Source organism: Salmo salar, chromosome 18 (genome assembly GCF_965601325.2).
Source record: "Salmo salar chromosome 18, fSalSal1, whole genome shotgun sequence".
In the NCBI taxonomy this organism is placed as follows: domain Eukaryota; kingdom Metazoa; phylum Chordata; class Actinopteri; order Salmoniformes; family Salmonidae; genus Salmo; species Salmo salar.
In genome coordinates this window covers 72,818,490-72,838,501 of record NC_138308.1, presented here as the reverse complement: position 1 = coordinate 72,838,501, position 20,012 = coordinate 72,818,490, and the positions used below count along the sequence as shown (strand labels likewise).

Genomic DNA, 20,012 nt, shown 5'->3' with positions numbered 1-20,012 from the left:
ATATATTTTTAAACAGGACAAATCTGAGGGGGCACATGCCCCTGTGAACCCTATGGGCATGAATCACCCAATTCATGTTAATGTGACAATGTAGGAACTGTAGTTTTGGTCTGTGTTTCCCAGGGAACTCTAATTAGTAGTGAACATGTGAAAAGGTCTAAAAGCACCCCTTAGACCAGCTGTGACCAGAAGTGACTTTTTGCAGCAAGTTAGGAAAGTTCATGTAGCAGGTTAGGAAAAGGGTTAGGGTTAGCTAAAATTCTCTCCTAACCTGCTATGAAAAGTTACTTCTGGTCGTAGTTGTACGCAATCTAGTCAAAACCCCTGAGACCTGTGCAGGTCATAGCTTAGTCGCATTGTGTAGAGGTTGTACTGCACTGTTGTTGTGCCAGTATTTCTTTGAAGGAAACCATTTTCCCCCCCATTTTTTATTTTTTTATTTCACCTTTATTTAACCGGGTAGGCTAGTTGAGAACAAGTTCTCATTATTTTGAGAACCATGCAGTCTGTTTGGGAAGAAAGGTTTGTGCCATGGTCGATTGTACTTATCAGTATTTGTTTAAGTTTGACAATGTTCATTATGTTTATTGTTAGATAGTAATGCCACTGTAATGATGTTTTGTTTTGCAGTTGGTTTCATGTGTTTAGAGGCTTTGATGGCTTTGGGGTCCAAGTTAATCTGTTTCAAACTAGCAAATCTAAACCTGGAGCCTTTAAAAACTTTGCTATCTTTTTTTATTTCTGCCTCTGAAGTTTCTCTGTAAATGAGTCTATAAGTTACATTTAGTATTTTTTTTGTCTTTGCTTGTTAATTATTCTTATTATTCTTATATTCTTATCAAGGGTACAGTTTATTTTATTTTATATTATGCTCCTTCCTCCGTAGATCAGGTAAAGGCTAGACACTTGTCCTTAAGGTCATCTGGAATTACAGCCACCATGTACTGCCCCAACTCTCTGTCTGATCTTGACAAGCAGGAAGGTCCCTGCCCTTATCAGACCAATTGCATACAATAGAGCCAGTGTGTGGCGTGTTGTTTTTCTTTGTCACAGCGGAGAGAAGGACTCTCACACAGACAGAGGTGAAAAATGAGCTCAGGTGAGTAGCCTAGACCTTCTGAACTTTTTGATCAATTTTTAGACTTTTGTGTCTCTTGTGCTTCTATGCAATTACATTTGAGTTTTTCGTGATATTGCTTTTGGAATATTGTTATTTGATACTTCACAGCTGTAGTTGTGCATTATGACGTTGAAGAATCTGCTACTCTGTTAGCATTATGATGTTGAAGAATCACTTATTATTATTGTGCTTCTCTTACGACCAAGGAAATGTTTAAGAATAACTATGATGACTTAATTCAAAGTATATTCAACCATACCAATGTTCATATCAAACTTGTGAAGAGATTACTATCATTTCATATACATAATTAAAAGTTTGCAATTTCGTAGTCAGTCTACCAGATGCTACATTCAATCAGTTCAACAATATCATGACTCTTACTTACCTGATTAGTTTAATGCGAAATGTGTTAGTAATATTCTAGTCATATTATTTAACAGCAACATTTAGTCAAATAACTTGTATGTATCAAGGGAGATGGAGCCCCGTAAAGCATAAGGTCATGTTTTTCATAGAGAGACTGATTTGAACATGGATGGATAAAACACATTTACAACATATTACATATTGGTTTGACTTGCAATATGAGGCTTTTATTAGTGGCATTGCACCTGTGAAAATCTCCCTTATTTCCATCATCCTCTTTTAGCCGAGGACCTGCTCATCATCTATGAGACGGAGGCAGAGCAGTGGGCTGTATACCTGCGCTCTATCTTCGCCGGGCCCGTCCGGGAGGGAGGGATCTGTTGCTACGACATCGCCACAGTGACCAGCCGGCGGGAGGACTTTCTGCGACTGGGCCAGTACAAGGTCAAGCTGTTAATCCTGTCCAGGGGAATGCTAGAAGGCCTGTGCCAGCTCCGCCGCTTCTTCCTGGCCCGGGTGCTGAACCCTGCGGCCCACGTGGTGGTGCTTCTGTGTGGGGTGGACAGCCTGGCTCCCCTCCTGGAGGTGGTGCCCCTCAAGGGGGACGAGTGTCTGCAGATATCCAGCGAGCAAGACGCCGATGAGTACCTGTCGGCTGTGACCGATATTGTGCAGAGAGGTACAGGGGAAGGGAAGGGCAGAGAGAGGGATCGTGGGAGGTTGGGTGCAGTGTAGCGGGTCAGCAAAATAGTTATTGTATGCTTATTCAATAATGAATTATACAATAATAATTGTATTCATTCCTGAGGCAACAAGTGGGAGGTAGGTGTGGATCAGAAAACCAGTCAGTCAGTATCTGGTGTTACCACTATTTGCCTCATGCAGCACGACACATCTCCTTCGCATGAAGTTGATCAGGCTGTTGATTGTAGTCTGTGGAATGTTGTCCCACTCCTCTTCAATGGCTGTGCGAAGTTGCTGAATATTGGCGGGCTCTGGAGCGTACACATCGATCCAGAGCATCCCAAACGTGCTCAATGGGTGACATTTCTGGTGAGTATGCAGACCATGGAAGAACTGGGACATTTTTGAGGAATTGTGTACAGAACCTTGCGACATGGGGCCGTGCAATATCATGCTGAAACATTAGGTGATGGAGGTGGATGAATGGTATGACAATGGGTCTCAGGATCTCATCACAGTATATCTGTGCATTCAAATTTCCATCGCTAAAATGCAATCGTGTTCGTTGTCCATAGTTTATGCCTGCCCATACCATAACTCCAGTGCCACCATGGGGCACTCTGTACACAACGTTGAGATCAGAAAACCTCTCGCCCACATGACGCCATACACGTGGTCTGCGGTTGTGAGGCCGGGTCGGATGTACTGCCAAATTCTCTAAAACGATGTTGGAGGCAGGTTATGGTAGAGAAAATAACATTCAATTCTCTGGCAACAGCTCTGGTGGACATTCCTGTAGTCAGCATGCCAATTGCTTATGTTGTGTGACAAAGCTGCACATTTTAGAGTGGTCTTTTATTGTCCCCAACAGAAGGTGCACCTGTGTCATGATCATGATGCTTAATCAGATTATTGATATGCCACACCTGTCAGGTGGATGTATTATCTTGGCAAAGAGGAAATGCTCACTCATAAGGATCTAAACAAATTTTAGAGAAGCTTTTTGTGCTTATGCTAAATTTCTGGGTTATTTTATTTCAGCTCATGAAACATGGGTACAACACTTTACCTGTTGCGTTTTCTGTTTTTGTTCAGTGTGTGTGTGGGGGGGGGGGGGGGGGGGGCGGTGGTCTGTGCATATTTGTCTGTGGCTGTTTATTTACCGCCACAGACAGATGCTGGCACTAAGACCGCACTCAGTCAGCTGTATAAGGAAATAAGCAAACAGGAAACCACTCACCCAGAGGCGGCGCTCCTAGTGGCCAGATACTTTAATGCAGGGAAACTTAAATCAGTTCTATCAACATGTTAAATGTGCAACCAGAGGGAAAGAAATTCTAGATCACCTGTACTCCACACACAGAGACGCGTACAAAGCTCTCCCTCGCCCTCCATTTGGTAAATCCGACCACAACTCTATCCTCCTGATTCCTGCTTACAAGCAAAAATTAAAGCAGGAAGCACCAGTGACTCGGTCTATAAAAAAGTGGTCAGATGAAGCAGATGCTAAACTACAGGACTGTTTTGCTATCACAGACTGGAATATGTTCCGGGATTCTTCCGATGGCATTGAGGAGTATACCACATCAGTCACTGGCTTCATCAATAAGTGCATCGAGGACATCATCCCCACAGTGACTGTGTGTACATACCCCAACCAGAAGCCATGGATTACAGGCAACATTCACACTGAGCTAAAGGGTAGAGCTGCCGCTTTCAAGGTGCGGGACTCTAACCCGGAGGCTTCTAAGAAATCCTGCTTTGCCCTCCAACGAACCATCAAACAGGCAAAGCACCAATACAGGGCTAAGATTGAATCGTACTACACCGGCTCCGACGCTCATCTTATGTGACAGGGCATACTATTACAGACTACAAAGGGAAGCACAGCCACGAACTGCCCAGTGACACAAGCCTACCATACGAGGTAAATCACTTCTATGCTCGCTTCGAGGCAAGCAACACTGCGGCATGCATGAGAGCATCAGCTGTTCCGGACGACTGTGTGATCACACTCTCCGTAGCAAATGTGAGAAACACCTTTAAACAGGTCAACAGTCACAAGGCCGTGGGGCCAGACGGATTACCAGGACGTGTGCACCGGGCATGTGCTGACCAACTGGGAGGTGTCTTCACTGACATTTTCAACATGTCCCTGATTGAGTCCGTAATACCAACATGTTTCAAGCAGACCACCATAGTCCATGTGCCCAAAAACACTAAGGCAACCTGCCTAAATGACTACAGACCCATAGCACTCACATCCGTAGCCATGAAGTGCTTTGAAAGGCTGGTAAATGGCTCACATTAACACCATTATCCCAGAAACCCTAGACCCACTCCAATTTGCATATCGCCCAAACAGATCCACAGATGATGCAATCTATTGCACTCCACACTGCCCTTTCCCACCTGGACAAAAGGAACACCTACGTGAGAATGCTATTCATTGACTACAGCTCAGCATTCAACACCACAGTACCCTCAAAGCTCGTCACTAAGATAAGGATCCTGGGACTAAACACCTCCCTCTGCAACTGGATCCTGGACTTCCTGACGGGCCACCCCCAGGTGGTGAGGGTAGCAACACATCTGCCACACTGATCCTCAACACTGGATCCCCTCATGGGTGCGTGCTCAGTCCCCTTTTGTACTCCCTGTTCACCCACGACTACGTGGCCAGGCAGACAACACAACAGTGGTAGGCATGATCACCAACAATGATGAGACAGCCTATAGGGAGGCGGTCAGAGACCTGGCCGGGTGGTGCCAGAATAACAACCTCTCCCTCAATGTAAGCAAGACTAAGGAGTTGATTGTGGACTACAGGAAAAGGAGGACCGAGCACACCCCCATTTTCATCGACGGGGCTGTAGTGGAGCAGGTTGTGAGCTTCAAGTTCCTTGGTGTCCTCATCACCAACAAACTAGAATGGTCCAAACAATCCAAGACCGTCGTGAAGAGGGCAAGACAAAGCCTATTCCCCCTCAGGAAACTAAAAAGATTTGGCATGTGTCCTCAGATCCTCAAAAGGTTCTACAGCTGCAACATCGAGAGCATCCTGACTGGTTGCATCACTGCCTGGTACGGCAACTGCTCAGCCTCCGACCGCAAGGCACTACAGAGGGTAGTGCGTACGGCCCAGTACATCACTGGAGCTAAGCTGCCTGCAATCCAGGACCTCCACAACAGGCGGTGTCAGAGGAAGGCCCAAAACATTGTCAAAGAACTCAGCCACCCCAGTCATAGGCTGTTCTCTCTACTACCGCATGGCAAGCGGTACCAGAGTCTAGGATCAAAAGGCTTCTCCACAGCTTTTACCCCCAAGCTATAAGTCTCCTGAACAGGTAATCAAATGGCTACCCAGGCTATTTGCATTGTGTGTGTGTGTCAACCCCCCCCCCCCTCGCTACTGTTATAGCCTCGTTATTGTTCACTGTCTTGTTACTGTTGCTTTTATTTCTTATCTATTGTTGACCTAATACCTATTTTTTGCTTAAAAATGTAACTGTTCGTTATGGCCTGTAAGGAAGCATTTCACTGTAAGGTCTACACGTTGTATTCGGCGCACGTGACAAATAAACTTTGATTTGATTTAGAATCCAACACATGATCATGATATACAAGTGAATGTAAAAGTCATAGTTCTGTAACGTAATAACTGAAATAAACCAAATAGAGAAGCATTTAATGATCATTCCCATTGCCTACTAGGGGACTTGATTGCTTCCGGACATGGCTGCGAGGTGAAAAGTTGTGGCTACCTACAGTTGAAGTCGGAAGTTTACATACACTTAGGTTGGAGTCATTAACTTGTTTTTCAACCACTCCACAAATTTCTTGTTAACAAACTATAGTTTTGGCAAGTCGGTTAGGACATCTACTTTGTGCATGACACAAGTCATTTTTCCAACAATTTTTTACAGACAGATTATTTCACTTATAATTCACTGTATCACAATTACAGTGGGTCAGAAGTTTACATACACTAAGTTGACTGTGCCTTTAAACAGCTTGGAAAATTCAAGAAAATGATGTCATGGCTTTAGAAGCTTCTGATAGGCTAATTGACATCATTTGAGTCAATTGGAGATGTACTTGTGGATGTATTTCAAGGCCTACCTTCAAACTCAGTGCCTCTTTGCTTGACATCATGGGAAAATCAAAAGAAATCAGCCCCCAAAAAATTGTAGACCTCCACAAGTCTGGTTCATCCTTGGGAACAATTTCCAAATGCCTGAAGGTACCACATTCATCTGTACAAACAATAGTACGCAAGTATAAACCCCATGGGACCACGCAGCCGTCATACCGCTCAGGAAGAAGACATGTTCTGTCTCCTAGTGATTAATGTAATTTGGTGCACTTCACAAAATAGATGCCATTATGAGGGAGGAAAATTATGTGGATGTATTGAAGCAACAGCTCAAGACATCAGTCAGGAAGTTAAAGCTTGGTCGCAAATGGGTCTTCCAAATGGACAATGACCCCAAGCATACTTCCAAAGTTGTGGCAAAATGGCTTAAGGACAACAAAGTCAAGGTATTGGAGTGGCCGTCACAAAACCCTGACCTCAATCCTATAGAAAATGTGTGGGCAGAACTGAAAAAGTATGTGCGAGCAAGGAGGCCTACAAACCTGACTCAGTTACACCAGCTCTGTCAGGAGGAATGGGCAAAAATTCCCCCAACTTATTGTGGGAAGCTTGTGGAAGGCTACCTGAAACATTTGACCCAAGTTAAACAATTTAAAGGCAATGCTACCAAATAGTAATTTATTTTACCTTTATTTAACTAGGCAAGCCAGTTAAGAACAAATTCTTAGTTACAATGACGGCCTACCGGGGAGCAGTGGGTTAACTGCCTTGTTCAGGGGCAGAACGATAGATTTTTCCCTAGTCAGCTCTGGGATTTTTGTATTTATTTTTATTGAATATCAAAAACATACAATATACCTACAGTGAAGCCGCTCAACAACATACCAGTCATCCAACAGACTCCTATTCAGAGCGACACACAGAAGCAGCCAGGGTCAATGCCCTGCTCAAGGGCACGTTGACAGATCCCGAACCCTCCAAGATCCCCCCACAGTTCCCCAATAGCTATCCCTCAACCATTCAAGACCCCTCCCAGAGTCCCACCCAAGAAAAATAAAATGCTATTAATTCCATTCCCCACCCTCAAGAACCCCCCAATGCACCAACAACCAAGAGAATGAACTAAAGAGAAAAAAGGAAAAGACAGAAGAAAACAGCAAACAACAATGCAAAAAATAAATACTAAATAAATCAACAAAACCAAAATAATTTTTCACAAAGGACATCAAGGACATCTAAAATCATAACAGCAATGCCAACTGCCCATCTTGGTGTTGCTTTGGGCCTTTGTCCCACACCTGGAAAATGATTTTGGCTCAAGTGTTTCACTTTTGTCCATAAATCATGAGATTCAAATATCCCAAGCAACAGTGAACATCTACATTTCTGAGTTGCTTTAAAATCTACATTTGAGTTTTACAGCAGTTTACAAAGATTATCCAGAACTGGCTGTGCGTGTCACAGCAGGATGAGAGTAAGTAGGGTATATTTGGATTTGCATAAAGAGAGATAATGGCCACTGGTGATGAAAGAGGAAAGGGAGAATTTGAATGATGAGACACACCGGCAGACAAACATACCTTTTGGACCTCCCGTCCATTTTAGATCACTTAAGCAATGAGGGGAAAAAAACAATATGGATGGCAGCAGATGGTTTTGAATTTCTCAGAAAACTCTTACTGGGTAGCAGAGAGTAGAGAGTGACTCAGGAAATAATTACTGTCAAATTCCTCAGAATATGTAGTGTTCTCATGGAAACCGAGGTCAAACTGAACCCAAGCTACTGTCTAACATAGGCAGCACTTAACTAGAGTCAGGGACATTGTGTTCCTACACTTTGTGTCCACATCTGATGCCCCGGGGCAACTACCTAATTCTTGTTTTGTTTTTGGGAAACAGGATTTTGAGGGGGAAAATAGCTAACTTCCTGAAATTCTACACATTTGCCATGGTGCAAAGAGAAAAATGTGCAGATTTATAGCTAATCTCATGCTGGACTATCAAAATAAAGTGTGACCTACATATTTTGCCATGAGGCCGAGAGAGTAATGTACTGATTTAAAGTTAGGGGGGGCTAGAGGTCAGACCTCCCATTCTTTGCTACTTTACTAACTTGAGTGTTGACTTGAGCTACAGGTATATGCTATCTGTGATTTGACAATGCCCAGTTGTATGGAAATTGCTGTGCGGACGTAGCTTGTGCAGCAAGTCCACTAATTCGTTTCTGAGGCAATTGCTTGAAAAATCATCAAATTCAATAGATATACATCTGAAGTCGTAAGTTTACATACACCTTAGCCAAATACATTTTAACTCAGTTTTTCACAATTCCTGACATTTAGTCCTTGCAAAAATTCCCTGTCTTAGGTCAGTTAGGATCACCACTTTATTTTAAGAATGTGAAATGTGAGAATAATAGTAGACAGAATGATTTATTTCAGCTTTTACTTCTATCATCACATTCCCAGTGGGTCAGAAGTTTACATACACTCAATTGGGGCGGCAGGCAGCCTAGTGGTTAGAGCGTTGGACTAGTAACCGAAAGGTTGCAAAATCAAATCCCTGAGCTGACAAGGTACAAATCTGTTGTTCTGCCCCTGAACAAGGCAGTTAACCCACTGTTCCTAAGCCGTCATTGAAAATAAGAATTTGTTCCTAACTGACTTGCCTAGTTAAATAAAGGTTTAAAAAAAAAAAAGTTGCTCTGGAAAAGAGTGTCTGCTAAATGGCCTAAATGTAAGGCCATCTGGCACCAAATACAATGGTAGGGGAAACACTAAGTATTTAATGTTGGCTTGACTGTTGGTGGACCTTCCACAGGGCACCAGGCTGCAGCAGGGAATGTGAGTGCTGTTCCTGGGAAGTTGACAGGACCGGATCTAAAGCTGGAGTTAAACCTAAAATTGGAGAGCAGGCAGTCTACTGGAGCCTCCAGTACCAAGCCCAACAACATGCTGCTGGTCCCCTCCAGAGTTCCCTGTGGGGTGAGGCACTAACATGTCAGGAAGCAACATCAAAGCATTCAGTGACTTATTCAGCCAGTCGTACAAGATGTATGTAACAAGATGTATGCAAACAATATAGATCCAAAATGCAGTACTTTTACATTTCAAATTGGTTTGGGGTTTTTGGTTGTTTACATTTTTATTTTTTTATTTTTTTACATTTAATAGAGCTGCTTTTTAGATGGTCAGAATGTCAACCAATGTACTTTTTCTATTGTTACAGTATGTTTATGTTTTGTGTTCTCCCTCCTGTAGATGCCAGGCGAGGTGTTCATTCTTTTAAAAGATACTGTGGCCAGTAAAGATGCTGAGGTTGAGTTCAGTAGGAGCAAACAGAGGGTGAGAGTGAAACCTGTCCACTGGAACAAACACACCCTCTGTGTGAACGCAGCAGGTATGTGAAAATTCAATGGCATTGTTGCTTATTGTAGAGAGTCATTCCACCTCCAAAAAACACAAGAAATAGGATTTCGACCCTCACCGTTTCAATGTTATGTTCTCTAATGGTTTTTAATGGTAAAAGTCCCAAACACACACTGTATAGGGTTTTGCGATGGTATTGGTTTGAGATTAATAGTACATTTCACCAATCACACTTCATGTAAAGATGTTTTTCTAAGAACTTTATTGAAAAACATATGTCTGCCATGCAATGGTTTATAATTCTATTATTTTATTAGGGTTGTCACAACATTTTAGTCACTGGCCCATTTCTCAATCAAAGTTTTGGACTTGTAGGAATTTCACCATACGGATAGCCCTCAGAGAGCTGCCATTTGTTACATTAAATTGACCACAGAATTTATTTTCATCATGAGCAAAAGCTCTTGGTTTTCTACCAAAAGTTGTAAAGAAAAGAAAATGTTGTGATCCATTTAATAAACACGAGACCAGCAACATTGATAAAAGGGTGTGGTGGCAGGAACAGCCACATCTAGTTGGCAAAACCTGGTACTTAAACACTCATCTATGGTAAATAATGCACGCAACTTCAATGGCTAATTTCTCTGAATGGGGGGAAAAACATCACCAGATTCACAGGAAATACATTACAAAGGATGAAGAAGCAATACTCCAAGCCACAGCTCCATACTACTTGTCAGACATAGAGAACCAACGATACTATGTACTGGTTGTTGGGGTGGGATTGGTTTGGGTGATCCGTGGGTGGCTTTTGACAATTTTTGGGGATTCCTCATGTCTTACTTAATGGTAGGAAGAAGTTTGGTCCAAATCGGATGTTGAGTACTATTTATGTTGAATAATATCTGAATCTCAGAAATTAAAAGGGCCAATTTGGGTGCAATCAATTAGCTTAATTACAAGGAGAGCAAATAAAATGTCAACAAAATAATGTCCCAGGAATGCTAATCTTATGTCTCCAGCAACAAATAATTTCAGAACACTGAGAGGGTAGATGTCATGGGTGCTGAAATGACATGGAATGACCCTAGAGCGACTTGATAACTTGGTCAAAGAGCACAAAACAAAACACCATGGTTTCTAAAATGATGATGCCCAATGCTTATGAGACAAGATTATATAATTTGTCTTCCTGTTGCAGACTTCCAAGCAGGAAGTGTGGGCGTAGCACTGTACTGTAGTGGGGTGGCGATGGGGAAGGCCCATCTGCAGTACTACAGCAACATGGAGGAGATGGCTCGCCTTCTGACCAGGGTGGCAGACCCTGTGGACTTCATGTGCCAGGTACAGTTGATGTCGAAAGTTTACATACACCTTAGCCAAATACATTTAAACTCAGTTTTTCACAATTCCTGACATTTAATCCTAGTAAAAATTCCCTGTCTTAGGTCAGTTAGGATCACCACTTTATTTTAAGGATGTGACATGTCAGAATAATAGTAGAGAGAATTATTTATTTCAGCTTTTATTTCTTTCATCACGTTCCCAGTGGGTCAGACGTTTACATACACTCATTTATTATCTGGTAGCATTGCCTTTAAACTGGTTAACTTGGGTCAAACGTTTTGGGTAGTCTAACACAAGCTTCCCACAATAAGTTGGGGAATTTTGGCCCATTCCTCCTGACAGAGCTGGTGTAACTGAGTCAGGTTTGTAGGCCTCCTTGCTCGCACATACTTTTTCAGTTCTGCCCACACATTTTCTATAGGATTGAGGTCAGGGCTTTGTGATGGCCACTCCAATACCTTGACTTTGTTGTCCTTAAGCCATTTTGCCACAACTTTGGAAGTATGCTTGGGGTCATTGTCCACTTGGAAGACCCATTGCAACCAAGCTTTAACTTCCTGACTGATATCTTGAGATGTTGCTTCAATATATCCACAGAATTTTCCTCCCTCACGATGCCATCTATTTTGTGAAGTGCACCAGTCCCTCCTGCAGCAAAGCACCCCCAACAACATGATTCTGCCACCCGCTTGACGGTTGGGATGGTGTTCTTCGGCTTGCAAGCGTCCCCCTTTTTCCTCCAAACATAACAATGGTTATTACGGTCAAACAGTTATATTTTTGTTTCATCAGACCAGAGGACATTTCTCCAAAAGTACGATCTTTGTCCCCATGTGCAGTTGCAAACTGTAGTCTGGCCTTTTTATGGCTGTTTTTGAGCAGTGGCTTCTTCCTTGCTGAGTGGCCTTTCAGGTTATGTCGATATAGGACTCGTTTTACTGTGGATATAGATACTTTTGTACCAGTTTCCTCCAGCATCTTCACAAGGTCCTTTGCTGTTGTTCTGGGATTGATTTGCACTTTTCTCACCAAAGTACATTAATCTCTAGGAGACAGAACGCGTCTCCTTCCTGAGCGGTATGACAGCTGCGTGGTCCCATGGTGTTTATACTTGCATACTATTGTTTGAACAGATGAAAGTGGTACCTTCAGGCATTTGGAAATTGCTCCCAAGGATGAACCAGACTTGTGGAGTCTACAATAATTTTTCTGAGGTTTTGGCTGATTTATTTAGATTTTCCCATGATGTCAAGCAAAGAGGGACTGAGTTTGAAGGTAGGCCTTGAAATACATCCACAGGTACACCTCCAATTGACTCAAATGATGTCAATTAGCCTATCAGAAGCTTCTAAAGCCATGACATCATTTTCTGTAATTTTCCAAGCTGTTTAAAGGCACAATGTATGTCAACTTCTGACCCACTGGAATTGTGATACAGTGAATTATAAGTGAAATAATCTGTCTGTAAACAATTGTTGGATAAATTACTTGTGTCATGCACAAAGTAGATGTCCTAACCAACTTGTTTGTTAACAAGAAATTTGTGGAGTGGTTGAAAAACGAGTTTTAATGACTCCAACCTAAGTGTATGTAAACTTCCGACTTCAACTGTACCTGAATTTTTCCAATAGAAACTCAAATTTCCAACTGTTGGACGAATGATTACAATGTAGGTCAGCTAGATGCAGAAAGCGTGTGCAAGGAGGTATCGAATGTGTCAATGTCTGTCACCTTGATTTCTCAAAATTATCTCCACCTGTGCACCTACGTTGTAAACTTTCATTCATGATTTTTAAAAGGGAAAATTTGAGTATAATGTAATAGCCTAAACCTATCGATGTTACATTGAGCTGGGTGAATGGAATATGAATGACAGTCATCCAATATGCCTTAATAGAAATAAGGCCGTACTCATGAAAAAATGTATCATCCTCCCTCATCTTAAACGGCACCGACCGACACTGATTTTGAAGCCCATGCGTACCCCAATTCAATGCTTTTAAATGTGTGGGGATGAGTACAAATAACTAAAATGTAAATGTACAGGAGAGCACACTATACAACTCAAATTATTTATCAATTTATGACTGAACCGTTTCATTGGAGGATTTGGAGAAAGGGTTTAGAGAGGAACATAAAGCATGCAAGGTAAACAACATGCATTCATTTAAACCCATTTGAGAGACTAATTAATGGAATGAATCAGCATATTCCTGCTGACGTTGATGTTGTTTACTTCCTCTCTTTGAAAGCCAGCTGACTGCAACTCAGTTTAAAAAGCCAATTGATTATGCACATGAACACTTACGTTGATTAGACCTAATTTGCTGAAGTTTCAACCCTTTGAATCAGTCCTGTTCAAGCTGCCAAAATTGGGTTTTCTTTTTTGAGAAAAAATGAATGAATTGAAAAGTTTATAAAAAAATCTTAGGATCAGGAAGGCATCAAAATTAGACACTTCAAAACAGAAAACACTGACTATACCAAGCATTAGGAACACATTCCTAATATTAATTCACATGCCTAGCACTTGACATAGCTGAAGTGACTTGACTATGACAGTGTGCTAGCGTTACAAAATTCTGGAAACTTTCCCAAAATTCCTCATGAATTTAGTTGGGAAGATTCCCAGAATCAAGAGGCATTAGCAGAAAAACTTTTTGGTGAAAGTGACCAGAATTTTGCAACCCTTTGCTCATGCATCCTGTCCTGTGATCTCAGTCTCTTCAGGTGTCCTCGGTAGAGAAGCTGGACCAAAGGCTGTCCTCCATGCTGTTGGAAGCCATGCCCTCCACAGGCTTCCAGGGACTGCAGGGAGATGACCCACCCGAAGGGGGTAAGTGTTCTGTTGTCTGTACCCCCTCGACAATCCAGTCAATTGAATGATCTGCTGACATTCATATTTTATGTTATATGATATTTAAATATAAATATATGCGTAAATACATCTATAATACGTCTATGTATTTCCCATTTTGAATCTGACAACCAAATGTTGTAGTTGAACTGTAGTTTGTAAGTAATCCTGAATCCTAACTTGACATCTGTGCAGTAACTTTGTGATAAATACTGTTGTGTAGGCTGTTGACCAGGCTCTATCTGAACTACAGTCTGCCTTAATTGTATTACAGAAAAACTTAATTGACCTGAAATTAGTATTGAATGCAGGTAAAACGAAGTATATGTTCTCTAGAGCATTGGTTCCCAAACTTTTATAGTCCCGTACCCCTTCAAACATTCAACCTCCAGCTCCAAATGTTGTTTTTTGCCATCATTGTAAGCCTTCCACACACACACTATACGATACATTTATTAAACATAAGAATCAGTGTGAGTTTTTGTCACAACCTGGCTTGTGGGAAGTGACAAAGACCTCTTATCAGACCAGGGCACAAATAATAATAATCAATCATTTTGCTATTTATTTAACCATCTTACATATAAAACCTTATTTGTTCATCAAAAATTGGGAATAACTCACCACAGGTTAATGAGAAGGGTGTGCTTGAATGGATGCTCATAACTCTGCAATGTTGGGTTGTATTGGAGAGAGTCTTAAATCATTTTCCACACACAGTCTGTGCCTGTATTTAGTTTTCATGCTAGCGAAGGCCAAGAATCCACTCTCACATACTGTACACTACCGTTCAAAAGTTTGAGGTCACTTAGAAATGTCCTTGTTTTTGAAAGAAAAGCCAAAAAAATTGTCCATTTTTAAAATAACATCAAATTGATCAGAAATACAGTGTAGACATTGTTAATGTTGTAAATGACTATTGTAGCTGGAAACGGCTAATTATTTTATGGAATATCTACATAGGCGTACAGATGCTTATTATCAATAACCATCACTTCTGTGTTCCAATGGCACGATGTGTTAGCTAATCCAAGTTTATCATTTTAAAAGGCTAATGGATCATTTAAAGCACAGCTGAAAACTGTTCTGATTAAAGAAGCAATAAAACTGGCATCAGCATTTGTGGGTTCGATTACAGGCTCAAAATGGCCAGAAACAAATAACTTTCTTCTGAAACTCGTCAGTCTATTCTTGTTCTGAGAAATTAAGGCTATTCCATGCGAGAAATCTCTTACAACGCTGTGTACTACTCCCTTCACAGAACAGTGCAAACTGGCTCTAACCAGAATAGAAAGAGGAGTGGGAGGCCCCGGTGCACAACTGAGCAAGAGGACAAGTACATTAGAGTGTCTAGTTTGAGAAACAGATGCCTCACAAGTCCTCAATTGGCAGCTTCATTAAATAGTACCCGCAAAACACCAGTCTCAATGTCAACAGTGGAGAGGCGACTCCGGGATCCTGGCCTTCTAGGCAGAGAGGCAAAGAAAAAGCCATATCTCAGACTGGCCAATAAAAAGAAAAGATTAAGATGGGCAGAAGAACACAGACACTGGACAGTGGAACTCTGCCTAGAAGGCCAGCATCCCGGAGTTGCCTCTTCACTGTTGATGTTGAGACTGGTGTTTTGCGGGTACTATTTAATGTATTTAATATATATGAATGCAGCTGTCACTTCATTAATGCCAATAGATGCAGTTTATCATAGTGCACTGAACTTTATTATGGGTGACAATTTTAGCACTCATCACTGCATTCTCTACCAGAAAGCTGGTTGGCCCTCTTTAGTAAGGATGTTAGTTACAGTAGGACTTTTTGTAATAGGGCTTTGGTCTCTACTGAGTTAGGTAAATCAGCTTTGTTCCACAATAAGGTGCAAGAAAACAATCTTCAACATGTTCTTACATTTGATGTTCTGGTGCCACTATGGTAATTGAGGACCTTATTACTGATGAATGTGTTTGTTTTTTATGACTGTTTTTCTTTCTGCTTGCATTTTGTATTTTTTTTATGTGTGTATTTTCTGTAATTTACGTAATTCAGGGCTCATCTGTAAAAGAGACATTGATCTCAGTATGACTCCCTGATAAAATAACGGTTATATAAAACTTGAATATGCATACACATCTCAAACTAGAATATCTATCTGACTACATTTTAGGATGGTTTCTGTCTGCACCTAACCCTAACCCACTTAAAAATCTCCTTACCAGAACCAGAGACGCTCCCAGAGGACGTGCCGTCACTTCTCCACTTTGCAGCCCAGAACGGGTTTAAAGACGTCTCCGGTGTGTTGCTACAATGTCCTGGGGCGAAAAGAGCTCTGTGCACAACTAACCGCCACGGTCAGACGCCCGCTGAGATCGCCCGACATAATGGCCACGATGAGCTCCATGTAGTGCTGCAGCAGACCCTGGTAAGTACATGCCTCGGGTCTGAGTAGGAGTGCTGATCTAGGATCAGGTTCCCCGCCTGTCCATGTAACCTTTATTTGTTGCTCTCTAAAAGGCAAAACATACTCTGAGAAGCTTTGTGAATACGGGCTCAGCTTTCCTAAAACATGCGGTTGGAACATGTTTGTACTGTAATGTGTGGTTATTGTCCTGCACGGGCAGCCAAGTACAGTGGGAACCCTGCACTCCCATTACAAGGATTCATAACATTCTCATTCTCTCAAATTACAAAATGATTTAATGATGTATGATTTATTACTATATATTATTACACCTGGGCACCAGTCCAGTATTGAAGAAAAAAAAAGACTTATGAAAAAAGACATTATTGCTAAAATAACTCATAAGACTAAAATTAGTATAGTAATAATTGATTAACCTGAAGGTATGAATTATTTTAAGAATCAATTGGAGTTCCTTACCAGAATAACAAGACAACACAACCACTTGATTTAATTACAGTCAAGGTATTTACAAAACATAATGAGAATGATCATGGAAAGGTGGGAAATGGAATGAAAGATGAGAAGAGAAGACCTGAATATAAAGGATGTTTTTACTCCGTCTGTGAGAAAAGTCTGCTGCCTCTGTTGTTCAGGCCGCATGGAAAGAGCGAAAGGGAAGATGGTTGTCTCTTTCCTTGTCGCTCCTTTTCTCTCCTCTGAGTTGGGTGGTTCTTTGGGCTGCTCCTGTGGGTTGTGTCCCTTGTTGCTCTGTTTGTTGGCTCTTTCCTTGAGTTGCAGAGACTGTGCCCTGATTGTCTTCTCCTTATGTCCTTGAAGAAGGTTAGCTTAAGAGTACCGTTCAGGCTACACTAACTCTTTGAGTCTTAAATCTTCACTGAGACCATTTAGGGTATGGTCTCTTCAGTGCCAATTCCTGTACTGAATAGGTACTTTCCCCTAAAAGGTACTTTCTCCCCTGGGTATTATTCCCTAAAAGTTACTTTCCCTAACTTCTATGTTACCAGTTCTTGCAATTAAAGGTAAAGGCCCCTTTGGTAGGCCTGCAAAAATTGAGGTTATTTGCCCTTCTTGAGGAGCTGCTGAGCCCAGAGCAGGGCAGAAAGGTCCAGGAAAGAAGAGAGTGAGGGAAAGACCTTTATCACCCAGAGAGAGGGTCCTTGGAGAGGTCAATTTAAGCTATAATAGTCCAGCATTATAGACAGTCCAGTATTATGTTCAACATTGCTTAACATATGACATTCAAACGACATCGCTACAACGATTTATTCACTTTGAAAGTAGCTAATGGCTCTGTGTCAGCAGCCCAAGCTTTGGGTTTCTCTTCCTAGTGACAGCCATTTTCATAACAGAAACAACATCAAATTCTTCTCTGAGATGGCTATTCGTCAAAGCTACTGCAACTGGAAGAGCTGCTGGAAGCCTGCATGTCAAGAAGGTGAACAACAAAGACAGCAGTGTACTCAGGAATGCACTTAACCAGGGGAGACATTCCATAAAAAATAAACATGGCAGTAGAGGTGGAAGGAGGCTGGTGGAAGCCTTAGGAGTACTGGGTCACCTCATCCTTCAGGGCAGCCACAATCTCCATCCCTACATCCCCCAACCACGCCACCTTTTACCGTTTTTCCCCTGGCGGGTAATGGAAAAGCATGCTCATTTGCGTCCTTCTGCTCCCCCTTATCCTCCCTCTCTCCTCTTTTCTAATCTGTCATTCCTGTGCCTTCTATAAGTTTTCTGGTCGCAACACCCCGGTGGAGGATTACAAGGCCTGTGTTTGTTCATGAAGTCACAATGGCGTGTCGGGGAGAGAGTAGTGTGGGTCGTCGGCATACATTAGAACAATTATGCGATGCCTAATGCAGAAACTTCTTGCGTAATGGCATGTTTTCTTTTTCTCATAATATGGTGAGAGCCTCGCCCGGCTCGACCCCCATCTCCCTGCGATATGAAAGGAGAGGGGGGTGCGCCGTTTACTCACTAATGACAAGCAATCCAAATGTAATCGGTAGGCTATGCATCTGTACATCTGTATGTCCATTAGCTAAACCCAGAGGAGCTTGCCTTTTTATGATGCATGCTCTCCACAATGGAAATCACATTAGCCAGTGAAGACAGCAACTGATTTAGAATATACTGTACTGGAGTAGGCACTCCAATGGTGCAACATCTTAAACAATAAAGAGATGCAGCATTTTCAGGAGAGCCTATCCTCAAAAGGTCTATTGGGTTCTACAGTATTTATACACCAGTTCCATGACTGATATTGAACAAATTAAAATATTCATTCACTCTCAAATTGTCAGCACGTTGCAGAATAATGAATTCCTTACCAGTAATACCAACAAGCAAGAGGCAAACAGAAAAACAGAAATGAGATGTAGAGATGGGCCTGTGTTTACAGGCTCGTGAGTAGCAAACAGAGACCCAACCTAGGCTCAACTGTATCCACATCAACTGTGGATATATCTTTCTTTTTTTTAAACCAAGAATATAACAATAATAGTTAAATGTACACCGTTATAGTAGGAGTTGATTGAAACTGTAAATTGCCACCCTCTCCTGAACTTAAACGGTACTAGAAAACAGCCTTGCCTTATGCTTACCCTAGCCTTATCCTTGTCTACCACAACTAGTCTAGTAAAGACCGGATTCCTTTCAGGAGCGTAGCTGCTGTCTCCAAACAGAGCAGCGGATTCCCCAATGGGAGACTTAGACACTACAACAGCTGAGGAATGTGTATTATCCTCTGGCAATGCTGCTAATTGCGAGAGATTGCAGATGGAGCCAAGGCTGATCGCCCTGATCGGATTGCTCCAGCTCATTGAAAAACTCACTGTCTCTGATGTGTTTTGGGAAAACTGACGGTGGGACGGAGGAAGAGGAGGGCATGGGTGTCCCACAGAGGTCACTCCCTTGGGAATAAACATAAATCCGTAAGCAGCTGGCGGCCATGTTTTTTGCCGAATCGTTACGCACCGGCAATAACAGATGTTTCCTTGGTCTTTTTCCACAGAATAAATTCAAATGAACTGAAATCCACTCATAAATGCCAGTATAATCCATGAGGTAACCTACAGGGGTGTTTAAAAAGCTGTCAAACCATCATGTTCCCCCCTGACGAATTCTACAACCAGGCCCTAGTAAATAGTCAATCATAGTATACAATACATTGAGTATACAAAACATTAAGAACATCTGCTCTTTTCATGACAGACTGACAAGGTCTGTTAAATCAACTTCAATCAGTGTAGATGAAGGGGAGGAGACAGGTTAAAGAAGGATTTTTAAGCCTTGAGACAATTGAGACATGGATTGTGTATATGTGCCATTGAGTGTGAATGGGCAATACAGGGTATGGGGTATGGTAGTAGATGCCAGGCACACCGGTTTCTGTCAAGAATTGTAACGCTGCTGGGTTTTTCACGCTCAACAGTTTCCCATGTATATGAAGAATGGTCCACCACCCAAAGGGCATCCAGCCAACTTGACACAACTGTGGGAAGCATTGGGATCAACATGGGCCAGCATCCCTAGGGAACGCTTTCGACACCTTGTAGAGTCCATGCCTTGATGAATTGAGGCTGGTCTGAGGGCAAAAGTTATGTAAGGGGTAATCAACAAGGGGCTATGCGTTCTACGGAAAATAATGAACAATGTGGAAGGTGACCTTCCACTGAGTTACAATATTTTCTGGAGTTGATTATCCCATTTTAACATGGCTATAAATTGCTGCTAGAAATGTGTTCATTTGCAGG

The 20,012-nt window shown here is 42.0% G+C and overlaps 1 protein-coding gene across 1 annotated transcript in view; it reads left to right on the top strand.

Annotated features, from left to right (window-relative positions):
* The first annotated feature begins 886 nt into the window (after positions 1-886).
* The window catches only part of LOC106577587 (B cell scaffold protein with ankyrin repeats 1), a 30,244-nt gene continuing 11,118 nt past the window's right edge, over positions 887-20,012 (top strand). Inside the window, exons 1-7 of the mRNA XM_014155765.3 lie at positions 887-1,099; positions 1,773-2,168; positions 9,090-9,253; positions 9,530-9,668; positions 10,839-10,981; positions 13,706-13,820; positions 16,052-16,254. Coding sequence (XP_014011240.3) covers positions 1,090-1,099; positions 1,773-2,168; positions 9,090-9,253; positions 9,530-9,668; positions 10,839-10,981; positions 13,706-13,820; positions 16,052-16,254 — 1,170 coding nt within the window. The 5' untranslated portion in view covers positions 887-1,089. The remainder of the gene's footprint in view (positions 1,100-1,772; positions 2,169-9,089; positions 9,254-9,529; positions 9,669-10,838; positions 10,982-13,705; positions 13,821-16,051; positions 16,255-20,012) is intronic.